Here is a 17,636-nt window from a genome sequence, read left to right on the forward strand (position 1 = left end):
AGTGAATGTTATTACATTGAGATATTGCTTTCTCTTGTTTCCTGACAGTGAAGACAATGACTAAAGAACTAAAATCATTGTTTTGGTCACATTAGTATACTCAAATAAGAAAATGAACCAGTCACTTAAATGCAGTTATTTCTGACTTCCAAATATTATAGTAAATTTGATCTGTATGCAGCTCTCTGTTTAGCAAGAGTGCCATTGTAATGTGCATTATGTTACATCCATATATACATGCCTATTTTTAAATACTTTTTGTACATAATTCTAGCAGAGAGTCAAGTTTTAGTTTTATAATTACTGTTGTTTTTTTTTCTTTAGGGTTGCTTTTGTAATGAAGAAGCACTTAAATACTCATCTGCTAGGCAAACATGGAGTTGGCACCCCCAAAGAAAGGTAATTTTCATTCACTTTTAAAAACTTAATATATTTTCATTTCAGAATTTGTTTAATAAGGTGACTTCTAGAATTTTTTCAAGTCTGTTCACATGGTTTGCATTTGTGGTACTCTATTGTTGAATATCATGTTTTATGCCAGTGGTTCTCAACCTTGGCTGCACATTAGAATCACTTGGGAATCTTTTTAAAATCCTGATTTCTGGGCCTCATCCTCTGGAAATTCTGTTTCTTTGTTACTGATGTTGTGGCCCCACCCCATAACAAAGAAACAGAATTTCCGGAGGATGAGACCCAGAAATCAGGATTTTAAAAAGATTCCCAGGTGATTCTAATGTGCAGCCAAGATTGAGAACCACTGTTTTATGCCCTTCTCCCCCCAAAATGTAGTCATATTAAGATTTGAAAGGATATGAGGAACTTTGATTTTGTGAATTTGTAAAACAATCTTCAAGTAGTAGAAGAGTTAAATTAGAGGGAATTGACCTCTGCTGATACATTTGAATGAGCTAAAATAAGTATGTAAGACTACACTTTGTCTATTTTCCCCTGTATTTTTATTTTGAGGTTTTAAAATAACATTTTTGAATTCTTACTGTAGAATTAAACATTGCTAATATTAAAGAAATACATCTTTGTCATTCCCAAAATAATACTGCAGTTGCCATGTCATGAAAAATAACACTGTAATTATTATGTCATCAACTGCCAGGCTTTCTTTTTCCTTGCTATTGTATCATAATTAGCTTCATCACCTAGAGTTAATCGTATTAGGTGAGCTGCAATATAGTATGTCAGCTACCAGGTGAGCATGGCTACTTCTGAAATTTTTAAATCTTTAACACCTGCAGCCAATCAGACCCAGGGCAGGTACTCTCACCTTCCTTCAAAGATAATCAATTTTTAGCTTTTCTCAAATCCTCCAAGATGGTATCAGAAATTCTAGACACTCCTGGAATGTTCTTTGTTTTTAATACTCTTTTAGAATGTCAATAATCATGCAACTTATTCTGTCACACTATATCCTAGGGCCTCTTCTGCCATGTTTTAAATGTTTAATTGCCTTTGTAAAAATTTAAGATGCCTGTAAAATATTTTTTTATGTTTACAATGAATTTAACTTGACGTTTCTATTGAAGGCATATTATTTTCTTTAGCATTTTAGTTTGGACATGCCTGCTGTGTCAAAAATGGGATGTCCCATATGTTTACTTTTTGCCTTTGGTTTCTTATACTTTTCTTTATAACATATTTAATTTGAGTCAAAATGTATATGTTGAACATATCCTGGATGCATTATTCTTGAATTTCAAAAAATTCAATATTATTTAAATTATAATTTGTGACTTATATTTCATGATTTCCAAGTTATGTTTCATAAGTGTTTAAGAAGTAGAAACAAAACGTTTTTAATTGCTGGATTCTCATTGCTTTCACATGGATTATCTCAATTACTTATTCTATGACCTTATTAGCAGTATATTATTATTCTAGTTTCATAGGTCTAAGGACTGTGATTTAGGAATATACAATTTTTTATTCAATAACTCAAATGTTAGAATTGTTACTTTTCTTACTCCAATTCCAGTGCTCTTTCTTCTACTAATTATATTATCTCACATTGAGAATCTATACATATGGGTACTTAGGATGTTTTATTCACAAATAAATTGGAATGAAAACAATCTAGATCAGATAACTAGTAAAAAGAAAATACTTCCCTACTATATAACTAGTATACATTTTGAACTCAACTATGTAATTATTATCTTATACATATATTTATCCTCCAGGCACTTCAAAAATAGTAGATACCATATATATTATGGTAGAAGTTTGGTTTTTTTCTTTATCTTTTCCTGTACACTCCAGGAACACTCTCTTGCTTTCACCTATTTCAGTCCCCAGTACATAAAGGGAGTCTAAAAAGAGGCAAGAGAAAGATTTCATGTTTTTCTCCTCTTAGAGATATGATATGCTTTTTCAGCATTGCCGGTACGATTTTTCTCCTAAAATCGGGAAATGAATATCAGGTGGGGAGTATAACCCATCTTCTGGGTTACTACCTTCTGAGTAGTCCAAGTTTATCTAAAGTAAGCATCTTAGACTGTATTGCTTTTCCTCTTAAAAGCTCTGAGCTTCAGGTTACTTTCTGTTTATGGTATCTGTTCAGAGGAGGACATTTTCTCTTATGCATAGAAATGCTAAGTCCAAATGCCAGGATCTCAGTAGCAGTATAAGTTTCTAGTGGACATCCTAGCTGGAGAAGACTAAGGGTTAATTAGCAGTACCTAGCACAGTAAATGCCAAAAGGATCTCTCCTTCTACTCCACTTTCCTCTATTCCTTCTTGAGGGAATCATGCCTTTTAGTGGTTGTAGGAAACAAAGAAACTACCAGCATGCTGAACCCTCACTTTGGGCATAACTGTTCTCAAAATTAAGTTAAACATTTTTTTTTTTTTTTACCTATTTAAAACATTAGTGTCTTGGCTATAATTTTGCAAGCTTGCTATATTTTAATTTCTTCAGGAAAGTTTAATCAGTTTATTTTTTTGAATTCGATTCTCGCCTTTTATGCATTGCATATTACAGCAAATAGTAATAGAAGTTAGCTAAATAGGCTGTGAGCATTAAATTAATAATGCATTTTGTTTGCAAGTATTTAGGCCTTGTGCTTTGACTGATGTATGCAAAAATGATAATTTATTACAAATCAGTTCATATACTTACACTATCGTTTGATGAACCAATAAATTTTCTTAGCATGACCGTGATTAGCAACAGAAAACTAAATAACTTCAAATATATTTTTTTTAACACCATGAACTCCTGAAGTGATAGCTAGTGTAAGAACATACTTTTAAGTTCCTTAATTTGCATGAACTTATTTCAAGGTCGTGCATTGCCATATTTCAGAAATCTTTTTTTTTTTTTTAAATACATTTTATTGATTTTTTACAGAGAGGAAGGGAGAGAGATAGAGAGTTAGAAACATCGATGAGAGAGAAACATCGATCAGCTGCCTCCCGCACATCTCCTACTGGGGATGTGCCCGCAACCCAGGTACATGCCCTTGACCGGAATCGAACCTGGGACCTTTCAGTCCGCAGGCCGACGCTCTATCCACTGAGCCAAACTGGTTTCGGCATATTTCAGAAATCTTATACACTTAAATGTAAATAACTAAATATAGCCAAATTCACATTTTAAAATAAACTCCAATTAATTTTGCAGCTTTACTCTAAAGTATTCCCTATTTTAAAAAAGTAATTCTCCTTTCGTATAGTAAGCCATAGTATCTTTATGACTTTAAAGTCGTTAGTAGTAATCTAGAAAATGAGCTTCTGCACAGTTCCACGATTGAAATAGCCATGATCAGTACCTCTGTGTGAAGGCCAGGCTGTATCACAGTAGAGAGCACTGGCATTGAGGGTTCAGCACTCAGCTATCAGCTGGCTGTGAGTGACCGTGTGAATAGGAGGAGGGGAGACGACTGCTCAAAACCTCTGACCTTATCTCTGCTTCTGTGGTGTCAGGACCCTGTCAGGAAAGGCCACACTGGCAGCATCTCAGGAACAGGACTGACATGCTCTCGAAGCCACTTGTACCAGGAAAGGGTTTTAATTTTATTTTTTAAAGAATAGTTTATTGATTTTTAGAGAGAGAGGAAGGAAGAGGGAGAGGTAGAGAGAAACATCCACCTGCTTCCTCCTGCACATCCCCTACTGGGGATGGAGCCTGCAACCCAGGCATGTGCTCTGACCCAGAATTGAAACAGCAACCATTTGGTGGATGGGATAATGCCCAACAAACTGAGCCACACAGGCCGGGGCCCCGGAAAGGATTTTAAAGTGATGCCTGCATCAGCGAGTCTCAGAGTTAAATGTTTTTATACAATAAAAAGAAATGCACTTGTTTTTTTTCCAGTTATTAATGAATACCCACATCAAAACCTTAGTATTTTTTTGTGTGAAACAGTTTTTGGAGGAGCCTATGAAGGTTGTGTGTTTTTTTATTTTATTTTATTTTTAAATATATTTTATTGATTTTTTTACAGAGAGGAAGGGAGAGGGATAGAGAGTTATAAACATTGATGAGTGAGAAACATCAATTCAGTTGCCTCCTGCACACTCCCTACTGGGGATGTGCCCGCAACCAAGGTATATGCCCTTGACTGGAATCCGACCTGGGACCCTTAAGTCCGCAGGCTGATGCTCTATCCACTGAGCCAAACCAGTTAGGGTAAAGGTTGTGTGTTTTATTGTCAACATAGCTATGGGTTGTGTTCAGGCCCCTGGGCTGGCTCAGGGCTGGTGTTTTCATACAGGGGCATACATTTCCCCCTGGCCTCCTTCAGATGGCCCAGCCCTATCATTGGTCCTGGGTTCTCCCCTTTTATCAGACATTTGGGATTTGGAGTTGGTCATCTTTCTTTATCAGTACCTTTAATCTTACTGAGAAGCAAAATCTTTCCCACGCAGTCTCATATGTACTAAATATCACTGAGTCTTACTGTGGGACAGAAATTCTGTCAGTCTTTTGGCATTGATCTGGTCTCCTTTTCTTTCTCTCTTTTCTCAAAACCTTTATATTTATACTAGAGGCCTAATGCATGAAAATTCGTGCAAGAGTAGGCCTTCCTTCCCCCGGCTGCTGGCACCAGCTTCCCTTGGGTACCTGGGACCCGGGCTTCCCTCCTCCGGCCACCTGCTGGCACTCCGGGACCAGGCTTGCTTCCTTCTGGACCCGGCTTCATCAGGAAGGACTTGCAGAATGACGTCCGGTCTAATTAGCATATTACCCTTTTATTATTATAGATGTAAAATTGTATGAAAGTATCACCATTGTTCCCTTTTTTCAGTTTAGATGTAAACCTCAACCTTTTTCTTAAAACATGAAAATCCTAAACCCATCATTCCTGGGAAAAGCACATATACACATACACACAGTTGCTCTTAAAACTTTGCTAGCAATACTTTGTGTTGATTAGAAATTTAGGCTACTTTTAAATGAGAGAATAATACCATGTATAAAAACTCTGAATTAAGAAGATTGAATTCATAGTATGACATTAACTCCTGTTATTGTCACTTTACTATCCATTTTAAAGAAATAGTTTGCCTTTGGCTAAGTTGTTATTACTGCATGTGTTTCCTTTTATTAAAAGAATCAATAGTTTTCCTCAGTGTTTATTCTGTGTGAATTTCTGCAAGGTGAATATTGAGAGGAAGCTAAATCTCATGGATGCATGTATTGAGATACATTATTCCATGTCGTCTGTCCCTCATGTCAGTCACTTCCTGTTTCCTGGCTTCTGGCTCATGCTCCCCCAAATCCACTGCGTATATTGGTCTACACTGTCACTTCTTCCCTTACCCTGATGTTTGGCAATCTTTTTTTTTTTTCTTTTCATTTTTCCTTTCATGATGATCAAATTTAGGATATTTTTAGGATATTCTCTGATTTAAAAAATATTTAAACAAGCAACTCTGTTGAGCCAAAGTGGAGGACAAACATATCAGTTCTTTTCATTTAAGCTGCTTATTTGAATGAGAGGGCGATTGTTAGATTTTAATGACTTCATATTGCTATTGCATGAGTGTAAGACTGTCTTTCTTCTATGTTCTCCCTTTTCTCCATCCATAGACAGTATCCATTTTACAAATAGGATGCTGTGGTTATTGGACATGGTCTTATTGTGGCAAAGTGGGACCGAAAAGGCAGATAGCCTTGCTCAGTAATTACCTTTACATGGAAAGATAGGAAGAAGTCACATCAGTTCAGCTAGCCAAGATTATTATTTTTAGAAAATTTCCTTCTATATTTTCCTGAATTAAACTGACAAATTATTAAGGAACATAGGAGATATGTATATATTTTTTACCAAAGTCATCTTGTCAGCACATAGGAAGTATTTCTAAATTTAAATGGATAATTTAGATGTTTTGCGGTTGCTTTATGACAATCTTTTTCTTCCTGAAATCACTATTTTCTAACTTATATTATAGATTTTCCAGTGAACATTAACAAAAGTAAGTTCCAGTGGTGTAGAATTCTGGGACCTCAGTTCCTCCTTTATTTGTTGAAGCTTCCGGCTCGATTTTTTTTGGGAGGTGTTTGGACCTAGCACAGGTAATTTTTGGGGGTCATCTCTGAGGGGATAGAAGCCCTCTTTTCATGCCCATCAGTCCATGGGTTCCTAAGCTTCCATGGAGAAGGGCCATCTTACCTGGACCACCTGGGTCCTACGTATTTCCCAGATGATTTACTTTACTGTCAGAATACTGATTCCTTCCATTCATTTGTTAATGAGAGGTCAGTTTTATTGTTGGATTAGGCCCATCACTAGGGAGCTGCTTTCCTTCACTGCACTGTTTTTATTTTTTCCGCTCCAATAAAACTGATTTTTTACTTAGTTTATATGGTAATGACTTAAATTTTAAAAGTAACCTTATAATAACCCATGTATTTATTGTAAAGATAGTGCTCAGGGTCCTGCTCATGTCATATCATCCTGTGATATTCAAGATTTCCCTCTGGTCTTTATTCCAGGAAAAGGTGTGCCTTTGGGAAACAACTTGTCACTTTGGTCTTACGTTAGCACATTGTGGATAGGATTGAGTTTTCATCTTTGTGTTCATTGCTGAGAAGCTCAGTGCCAAAATTGAAGTCTACCTTCAGAAAGCAGGGTGGCTTCATGGAGGGGTTTTATTTCCTACTGTTATTTCTGCATCCATCTCTTTTCCCCTCTGGGAAATTCCCATTTCATGTGCGTGATATTTTGTAACAACCTTACATAATTCAGGGGAAGTTTTACAATGGGAATTTTTGTAAAGCAGGGTCGGTATTTGTTTGGGAGTACACATTTCTTCAGCCACGTAGTTTTGGGAGTAATGTGTTGATCAGTGTTAGCCCCATTATGAGGCTTTTAAAAAATCGTCCTTGCCCACTGTATGAAAACTTAGCGTATGTCTTTGTATTACTCCAATGGTGCTTTTATTTGTCATGATTATCTGTTGTTTGAAGAATGCTTGCTGAGCAGACGTAGCTAGTGTGTCTCCCCAGCAAAGATGGGAGCACTGTGTGCCTTGTATTCCAGGTGCTCGCCCTCCAAAGTGGCTGCTGTTCTGAGTGTATCACGGGTGTGTTGATAAAATACCATATTTGCTACTTAAAAAGGTAATTCTCATGATAGTAGTAGAGGGATTTTAAGTGTTAGTAGTATATATGTGTTACAAAAGTATAAGATTATTTTCTACTCTAAGATTCATTCTTTAATTTTAAGCCAGCATTTTATTGAGCATTCATCTCTGTGTCTTTTATTATTGAACTTAAGTAAACCTGAATATTATATGATTCTTGTTCTTTAGAATATAAGGGTTCTTATGCAGTTATCCATAATGTATAAAAAACAACAACACAATGACACAGAAGAAAGTTTTAGAAGCGGGAACAATTAATCCTCCTTAAGGGGTATTCTGGGAAGGCCAGTAAGGGCCTCTCATTTATTCCTCCAATAAACCTTTCCTACATCTACTCCAGTTACTACTGTGTTCCAACACTGATATGGTAAGTAGTGTTTGGAGGTAACGCAGCCTCTCTTCTTGTGACCCTTAGATTTCTAGTTGAAGGGTTGAAGGTAAGGACTGAAAGATAACACGCACGTAAAGGAAAAAGCATTTTATTAGGTGTCAGGCTCTGATGAAAATACAGGGGTGTGCTGTTCCAGAACATGTCTGGGAGAGGGATAGATTAGGAGGCGTGGTCAGGAAAGGCCCTTTTAAGGGGCAACATTTTAAATGGGACATGGAGAGCAGAGAGCACAGTTGGAGTCTTTGAGAAGTGTGTGAACTCGTGGTATCCTAATCTAGTGTGCCTGGTGTGATCTGGGGCACCTGACTCAGGGGGTGTGGAATAGGTGAGGAACTGATTCCAGACTGTGCAGGTTTAAGACATGGTCTCCAATGGGGCATTTCATTTAGTGGATGTGGGAAGGGTATGGATGAGCCTGGGACACCGGGTTGGAAACAGGCTGAGAAGATCCGTGAAAGCTGCCTTGGTTACTTTTTTCTGTACATCAGAGGAGCCAGCACAACCTAGAGCTGGTCTGGGATTCTACCCCTGTCAGTGTAGAGTCCAGACACCATGGAGAGACTGGGGGCAGGTAGATGGTGATGTCACAGTGACATTTGCTGGGGACTTCCCTTCCTGCTCCCTAACAGACTCCCTGGTCCCTTTTGTTCCTTCAGAACCAGACCCAGACGCCTTCTCCCAAATTACTGTTGCAGAACTAGCTGCAAAGAAGCCTTTTAATTATCCATTTGATTTTGTTAGACACATTCTTTTCCTGACTCACAATCTACATCTTCCTTTTTATCTACTTTGTTCTGCCTCTTCCCTGATGCACTCAAACTGTATTCCATCTCCTGGTTATCCAACCAAATTATTTTTTACTTCAAGTCTCAGTCTGACGCTCTGACTTCTAGGAGTCCCTGTCTTATTTATTCTATCTCTAGTTGATTGTTTTTATTTTACTCCTGTGGAGTATATATAGAAATTCCTCTAGCCAATCACTATTGTCTCCTAACAAAGAAACCCAAGACTGTACCAGTACTGCGCATGTTAGAACTCTGTCTCTAGTGCTAGTTCAGCGAGTTTTTAGAACAGAGATGTGTGCTTTACTAGTAGTACTGATGATCCTTATTAAAATGACATCTTATCCTATTGCTTTCTACTTCATTCCCTTGTAGAAATAGATAAAGTTGAGTTTTTTGGAGTTAGGAAACTATTCTTTTTCTAGTATGTATGTTCGTTCCCATTGCTCTTGCAGGCAATAATACATTGTTGTTGAATGTGAGAAGTTAATTTTTTAAGGGATTGTTTTCTTGCTATCATTTAATCTAGTAATTCAATCAGGTCTTTAATATAGGATTATCTGTTCTTTTAAATTTTAAAAAAGACAATGAGTAAGTGATCTCAAATATGATGGATGGAATATGTTAAAGGTTCAGAGTATAGGTGTTTCTACTGGCAGGCATCTAGAATATTTTTGTCTATTCTCTTCTTTTATTTTACTTAAGTTACTTTTAGAACACTGGGCTTATACATCTGGACTCTGACTAAACTCTGCCTTAAGCTCTTGTCTTTAATTCCCAGTCAGCGCCAGAATTAAAAAGAACAAAAGCCTATATGTTCACTGCAGCCTTCAATTATGGTTAATTACCAACTTTATACAGTTTCATTATATGTACTGACTTTTTGTGAGAGGTTCTTTATATTCGTGATGTCTTGGTGCTTGCTTATAATAGTCCAAGATTAAAAATTTTCCTGAGAAATTTTTAGAAAACTTATAACCTTTCTGAAATAATTTTTGTAAAGTTGGATCAAAGCAATTTGATTATCCATTTTAACAGAAGAGAAACAAGATGTTTACATTTTATTATGCTACAGAACTCTAATAGGAAAAACCAACTACTTACATAGGTTATTATCTAAGATATTTCCTCCCCCATTCTTTTTTAGTCATAGGGTCACTTGTGTAATAAATTGTGAGCTTAAAACAAAGGCCCAACATATGGTGCTACTCTCATCAGGAGAAAACAGGCAGTGACATGTGGATCTTGAGTTAATCTTAAGACAAAATCACCGTCTTACATGTCAGCTAATTCTTTATTCCTTTCTAAAGAATTATGACACCAATTGATATTTACAGAGATATTAACACCTCCTAACATTGAGTTAGATGAAATCAACACTTAGGTTAAAAACAGTCAAATATTGGTATTTCGTATGAGTCAACCTTATTCTACTTAGAGCTATTTCTAGCATATGATTTTAAAGTAGAGATCCGCTTTTCTGGGAGGTAATCATTTCCATTGAGTTTTAATATAATCCAGTTCTTTCTTGTTTTGTGATAATGATTTCCTGGACATAGCCTTGTATAGTGTGATTTCTGTCTCAGCATCCCTGTTAGTATTTCCACTCAGTTCCTGCTGGAAGCCATGCCACCAGTCTTGTCTATTCTCTTCTTTTATTTACACACTGGCCTGGGTCAGTGTGCACTTTCTTTCAAGGCCCAGATTTTGTCTCACTGTGGAAAGCCTTTCCTAGATTTTCAGTCTAGACAATCACTTCTTAGCCAGAAGCCTGATGTCCTTTCCTCTTAGCACATTGTTTTGTTTTCCTGTTGTGAATGTGTATGCCCTGTCTCTACAGTAGATGGTTTCTTCTCTGTCTCAGCTTTCCAGAGGGTAATCAGCACTTGTGAATATTCATAGATTTAAGATATGGAATCTGCATTGGAACTCTTTTGAATGGATTTCTTCTTAGTTGGTATAAGTATATGATTTATGATCGCATTATGGGAAAGGTCTTGCAGATTAGTGAAGTTCTACGTAACTGTAACGTCCTGCTTCTTACTGGAGTCAACCTCGAGTGCGCTCTCTGTGTCCATGTGGCCTTCTCCCCTCTCATCTGTGATGCTGAAGAGGACACCTGTCTCGTTTCTCAGGGTTTGGTGAAGGGGACATGAACTGATAGTTATACAAATACAGAAAATTATACTATATACATAGCATTTATAATGAACAGAATGCTTGTTTTTAGATGAAAACATTAGTGGTTTGATGCTAAGGTATGCATATTATCTCTGCCCCCATTTCATGCTAGTCTGGTAGAGCAAAGAATTATGGGAAACAGCAGATTCAGTACAGCAGGTTCAGTAGAACACATATATGAGAGTTTTTATTTAAATTAGACACAATTTTTCTTTGTAGCTAATTATAAAATAATAATTTCCCCATTCATTCTCACAGTGCATTGTGGTGTCCACACTGTCTTTTTCTCATCTCATATTTGTGGTTATACTAGAGGCCCTGGAGGGGTCCCTCAGCCTGGCCTGCCGGGGATCAGGCTGAAACCAGCAGTCCGACATCCCCCGAGGGGTCCTGGAGTGTGAGAGGGCACTCTGCAAAGTTGCTGTAGCTTGGCAGCTCCTGTGTTGAGCGTCTGCCCCCTGGTGGTCAGTGTGTGTCATAGGTACCGGCCAGTTGGCCAACTGGCCAGTCGCTTAGGCTTTTATAGATATAGATAACATGCATATGCCATATATTTTTGGCATGTAGAAAGTGACAGACTTATTGCTGAATTTCAGGTCTTTTCAAATTTATGCCTTTGCCTTTTGAAAAAGATATATTGTTCATATGATAATCAGATTTGGAAGATGAGGAAAAACTTTAACAAAGGAATTATCCTAATATTATTTACTAGAGGCCTGGTGCACAGATTTGTGCATGGGTGGGGTCCCTCTGCCTGGATGTCGATCAGGGCCAATTAGAGCCCTCTTGCTCAGTCCTGATCAGGGCCGATTGGGGCCAGAGGCCAGGGAGGGGCCACAGGAGGGATGGCGGTAGGGCTCCAAGGCATGTCCGGCCCTGTCTCACCCAGTCCTGGTCTCACCCAGTCCTGATCGGCCTGATCCCAGCAGCAAGCTAACCTACTGATCTGAGCATCTGCAGGGCCAGCCGAGGTGGGGCCTTGGAGGAGAGCTGGGGTCTCAGAGGAGAGCTGGGGTGACGGGCCAGGGGAGGAGGAGGGAGGGACATGGAGCCTGTCCTGTGGGAAAGGCACCAGGCTCCTTGGCTGCCCCCAGCCAGCAGCTTTTCTAGGCCCTTGCACAGCTGTCGCCCTCGGCCCCTCGCTGCTTACTGCTTCCTTTGAAGTTTTGGACTCGGTTTTTCCGACTCAGCCCCACCCCCCTCTCTGCTGCATCCCCGGGAGCCCGAGGCTGCCCCTTGGCCTTGGGCAGGTATGCCTGGCCCGTACCCCCATAATGGTGCTACCCACTCTCCTGGAGTAGTTAGTGAAACTTAACAAATAAAAAGAAACAGCTCTGAAGATTATAAATTGCGCACTGAGAACGCCATAGGCTGCTGAGGGCTGCGGAGTCCACAGCTCTCGGATCATGTGTAGCAGCCTCCCATGCCACCCGGTCCCTCCTGGCTCCTGCCCACTCCTGCCTCTGCCCGGGGCTCAGGCCAAACCCTGGGAGCTTCCTGACAGCTCTCACCTCACACCTCACTTTCCAGTCCAGCTCACCAGCTCCCACAGCAAGGGAACCTACTGGTCAGAGCATCTGCCCCCTGGTGGTCAGTGTGCTTCATAGTGACTGGTCGAGCTGTTGAACTCCCAGCGTAACTCCTGGTGGAGGGGACAATTTGCATATTAGGCTTTTATTATCCTACTAGAGGCCCGGTACACAAAAACTTGTGCACTCGGGCAGGTCCCTCAGCCCGGCCTGTGCCCTCTCACAGTCTGGGATCCCTCAGGGGATGACCACCTGCTGGCTTAGGCCTGTTCCCTGGGGGATCGGGCCTAAGCTGGCAGTCAGACATCCCTCTGATAGCCTGGGAACCCTTGGGGGATGTTCACTTGCCAGCGGGGAGCAGGCCTAAGCTGCAGTTGGACATCTTTAGTGCTGCTGAGGAGCCGGGAGAGGCTCCCACCACCAGCGCTGTACTGGCAGCCGTCAGCCTGGCTTGTGGCTGAGCAGAGCTCCCCCTGTGGGAGCGCACTGACCACCAGGGGGCAGCTCCTGCATTGAGCATCTGCCCCCTGGTGGTCAGTGTGTGTCATAGTGACCAGTCATTCCCAGTCGTTCTGCTGTTAGGGTCAATTTGCATATTACTCTTTTATTATATAGGAATGCCTGGCCAGCCTGGGTGAGGGGCTGATGGCTGTTTGCATGCTGGCCACAGCCCCTTCAGGGTGGGGGTCCCCCCTGGGGTGCCTGGCCAGTCTGGGTGAGAGGCTGAGGGCTGTTTTCAGGCTGGCTAAGCCCCCCAGCGGGGACCCTCACCCCATGAGGGTGTGGCCAGCCTGAGTGAGGGGCTGATGGCTGTTTGCAGGCTGGCCACAACCCCCAGCCACCCAAGCTCCCAGTGGAGGCTGGCTGGAAGCAGGTATCTGGGATTTATTTATCTTCTATAATAGAAACTATGTTGCCATGAGCGGAGGCCTCAGCTGGCTCAGGGCTGGCGGGAAGCTTGGCTTCCTCCATCGCCCAGGCAACCAAGCCTCCTGCTTGCTCCAGCTCCGTGGCTGCTGGCAGCCATCTTGGTTGGGTTAATTTGCATATAGTCGCTCTGATTGGCTGGTGGGCATGGCTTAGGGTGTAGCAAAGGTATGGTCAATTAGCATCTTTGTCTTTTATTAGTGTAGATATAATAAAAGGGAAACATGCAAATTAACTGTCCCTCCGCTATACTCAAGCCACACCCACAAGCCACGCCCACCAGCCAATGAGGAGTGAGTATGCAAATTAATCCTGCAAAGATGGCGGGTAATTTGCATACACAGAGCAGAGTGGGAGAGCCGGCATCTTAGGGGGGCATGGCTCCCTTGGTTGCTTCCTTGGTCACTCCCTTGGGGGGGATGTGGCTCCTCGGTAGGGAAAACCCAGAGCGTGGGGAGCACCAGGAATTCTGGGAATAGAAGTTTTGGTGGCAGCCCAGGGCCAGAAGTGGAAGCCCAGACTGCAGGGAGCACCAGGAATGCTGGGAATTGTAGTTCTGGTGGTAGACGGATCTAGACACTAGAGCAAAGTGAGCCTGGAGCAAGTTACTGTTGTGGTTGGGGATGGAGGGAAAGCAAAGGTGAGAGACATAAGTAAAATTAGAGTGTCTAGGAAAAATTAAAGGGAAGATATCCTAAAACTTCCTGGAAATCTCCACCAATGGAGCAAAGAAAAAAAAAGCCTCTATTATTCTGTGAGCAACAAACCAAACTGGGTTGGGGGTCTCAGACAATTTGCTCATATGATTGCAAAGACACAGAAACTCCCAGATTGGAGAGGGCTCCCCTGAGGGCTCCCAGATTGGAGAGTGTGCAGGTCGGGCTGAGGGATCCCCCCATCCCCCCCCAGTTCATGAATCTTCATGCACCGGGCCCCTAGTCTATCTAATAAAAGAGTAATATGCAAATTAACCATCACTTTGCGATAAAGATGGAGGCGCCTACAGCCAATAAGGAGGGAATATGCAAATTGACCCGACAAAGATGGCGACGCTGGCTGGAGCCATGGAGCCAAGCTGGCGCCCCAGCCGGCTCTGTAGCCACCACCCAGACAAAGCCATAGTGGCAGGGCCGAGGCAGAGGTGGTTGGGGCAATCATGCCAGGACGGGAGGACAGTTGGGGGTGATCAGGCCAGTGGGGGAGGGCCAGTTGGGGGTGAGCAGGCTGACAGGGGGGCAGTTGGGATGAGCAGGCCAGCAGGAGGCTGTCAGTTGGTGCCAAGCAGGTCAGCAGGGGGGGCAGTAGGTGGCGAGCAGGCCAGCAGGGGGGACCAATTGGGGGCAATCAGGCTGGCGGGGGGCGGGCAGTTAGCGGTGAGAAGGCTGGTGGGGGGCAGTTGGGGGCGAGCAGGCTGGCAAGCAGAGTGGTTAGGGGTGATCAGGCAGGCAGGCAGGTGAGCAGTTAGAAGCCAGTGGTTCCAGATTGCAAGAGGGATGTCCGACTGCCAGATGTCTTGTGGGATCGGGCCTAAACCAGCAGTCAGACATCCCCCAAGGGGTCCCAGATTGGAGAGGGTGCAGGCTGGGCTGAGGGACACCCCCCCCCCCCCCCCCCCCCCCCGTGCACAAATTGTATGCACCGGGCCACTAGTATAGGATAAGTACTCATAGTATTAGCACTAAATGAACATATTTCAAAGTTTTGGTGAATTCTTGAGATCCCTCTTTTGATTAAAAGGAAGAAAAAAAGCTTGCATAGAACATAATTATGTAAAACCAGTAAAAGCTTAAGTCTGAATCTGGAGTGCCCCAAGACCATGTCAGAGGTGGGGCACCTTCTCCGCCTCTCAAAGAAGCTGTGGATTCCTCATCAGATCAATGAAAATCTCTCAGTACCTGGAGCCTTTTACTTGTACAGTGCGATTTACTGTTCATAATATAATTGATGCCTGAGTGATGAGACAATTAAATTTCTGTGGAAATTCTGTATTGAATCAGACATGCTCAGAGACTACTTAGTCAGGCTCTTAACTTACTTAGCTGGTGATAGCACTCAACCTTCAAATCTTAGCACAGCTTTATTTACTGTGTTCTGTTTGTCAAAAGTATCTAATGCCTCGGAAGACGTGATTAAAATCAAAACTGTTTAATCCAACAGATCCAACTGTTGGAGTTGATGAAAACAGAGAATGAAAAAAAAGAGAATGTAATCATTCTTAGCTGGAATTACAAAGTTGAGCTAAATTAACACCTGGAATGTAATGTTTTAGTTTTCATGTCTGATGGTAAGTTCACAGACATTCATTATATTATTGAATGGACAAATAAAATACGATGGGGGTCTCAGTTGGACCAATGATAACCAAAGATTATTTTTTACCCAATTTTGTGCCTGGAGGTCTATGTAGTAAGACCATGATTGTCCTGTTTAAATGGCCCACATCATATGCTCAATGTGAAACGAAGAAAAGATGGTGTTTATTACTTTGATTTGGGTCTCTGGCTGATACAGAAAGAGCCCCGCTGAGTGAAGGAGAACACTGTTCTGCATGGTGAAGAGATGGCTCTCCATAAATGGAAAACATCTGACTGCAACAAAAATATCATTTGTTAGAAAATCAGTATTTTCTTTAAAAAGTTATCAGAAATAACAGTGGTGAACTGTTAGCTCATTTGGCTGTTTTACTCATTTTAATTTTGAGAAAACTTTGATTTAGAAACTTTAGGAAGTGTTTTTCTTTGTACAATGTGAAGTTGATGTTGTAGGGACCCTCCACTGCCCATGTCGTAGAGAAACACTTCTTCAGAGTGAGGAAATTCTTAGGGGAGAAGGGTAATGAAGCCAACATGTGTTCCTCACAGATGGAGAAGATGCCGTTACAGAAAGTCATGTCTCAGGAAGGAACATGCCCACCAGGGTTCCAGGCAGCAGATGACTGACTTCGCATTTGTGAGTCTAGATCAGGCTCCAGCCTGAGAAACATCTGTATGAGCTCTGTCCTCCGATAAGGAGACTTTTAATCCCAAGATGAAGGTTGTGACTTGGAGTCAGAGATAGCTTTCTTTTCATATGACCCATTTTAAATGACTGTACTCTGCCTTAGAGTTACTTTTCTCATAGTTTCTGCCACTTGTTTCAATTGTCTTTTCTGCTGATACCCAGGCCCCACCAGAGTGTTCAAAGCACAACTGGATAGTGCTCGCCTAGCTACTGCTGACAAGAGTGGGTGTGACGTCTCCACCCATGTGCTCTGGCAGGGTGCAGTCTTTCTTATGGTTTGTGGAGACTTTAGTTGATGTTACAGTAAGGATGCTCTGAAATAAGAGTACAGGGTGTTTTGGGGTTTTTTTGGGAAGAATTCATAACTTTATTAATGATTTTAGACTATTTATAGAATCACTAAGAGTGTAAAGGGGGTCACTTTTTTCAAAAAATACTTTACCACCTTTAAGGAGGGAACGTATGTTCTATAGGGGTTTCTAAAGGTCTCAGTTCATATGCCTTGCAAATGTCAGCAGCTTGCTATATTTAATTTGCCCTAACATCAGGTAGCTTATTGCAGAATAATGGAGAATTTTGGATTTTAAAGGGAACCTTTAAATGTTTTAGATGTGAGAATAGTTTCAGAGAGACTTGTCCTAGATCATCTAGCTATTCAAAATGGTGGCAATTAAAAATGAACTGCACCTACAGAGTTTGTTATTTCTGCATCCTTCTTTGGTAAAAGGGAGCTAGGGCTCCTTAGTTCTCTGGTAGAGTTACGCTTTTTCACAGGTGATCTCTGTTAGCAGTGCTTCCTACTCTCTCAGCACTTTTAATCTTAGTAGCTGCTGGTAAGGTATAAATCCTCCCCGCTTAAAGGTGCTTATTGATGAAGTAGACCGCAGGCATGGGCAAAAGTAAGTTTGCAGTTGTGAGTATGCTGAACACAGAGTCTATTCTAGTGTCACTAATTAATTAATTAATGAATTACTGTTTTTATTATCCTTTTTTACCTACTTTTGCCCCCTCCCCAATACATAAAAAATAAGTCTGAGGTTAAGTGAACAATAAATATTTTTTTTAGTCTGAAGGATATTGCTGTGAAACTTTTCTAGTGCTGCAATTTACAGAAACTATAGATTTTTCTTTCAGTGATAGTGTCATTATTGTTTGCATATTGTTGGGTTGTATAGTATTAAACAAGATTTTTCTTGAGGATATTACACAATGAAATAGTAAATT

The 17,636-nt window shown here is 41.2% G+C and overlaps 1 protein-coding gene across 2 annotated transcripts in view; it reads left to right on the forward strand.

Annotated features, from left to right (window-relative positions):
* The window catches only part of ZNF407 (zinc finger protein 407), a 386,314-nt gene that overhangs the window by 155,107 nt on the left and 213,571 nt on the right, over positions 1-17,636 (forward strand). For both annotated transcript variants that reach the window (XM_070420472.1, XM_070420471.1), the window contains exon 4: positions 325-399. In XM_070420472.1, the coding sequence (XP_070276573.1) occupies positions 325-399 (75 nt within the window). The remainder of the gene's footprint in view (positions 1-324; positions 400-17,636) is intronic.

This window comes from Myotis yumanensis, unplaced genomic scaffold (genome assembly GCF_028538775.1).
Source record: "Myotis yumanensis isolate MYYU_CA2020_CCGP unplaced genomic scaffold, mMyoYum1.0.hap1 SCAF_7, whole genome shotgun sequence".
NCBI classification, from domain to species: Eukaryota; Metazoa; Chordata; class Mammalia; order Chiroptera; family Vespertilionidae; genus Myotis; species Myotis yumanensis.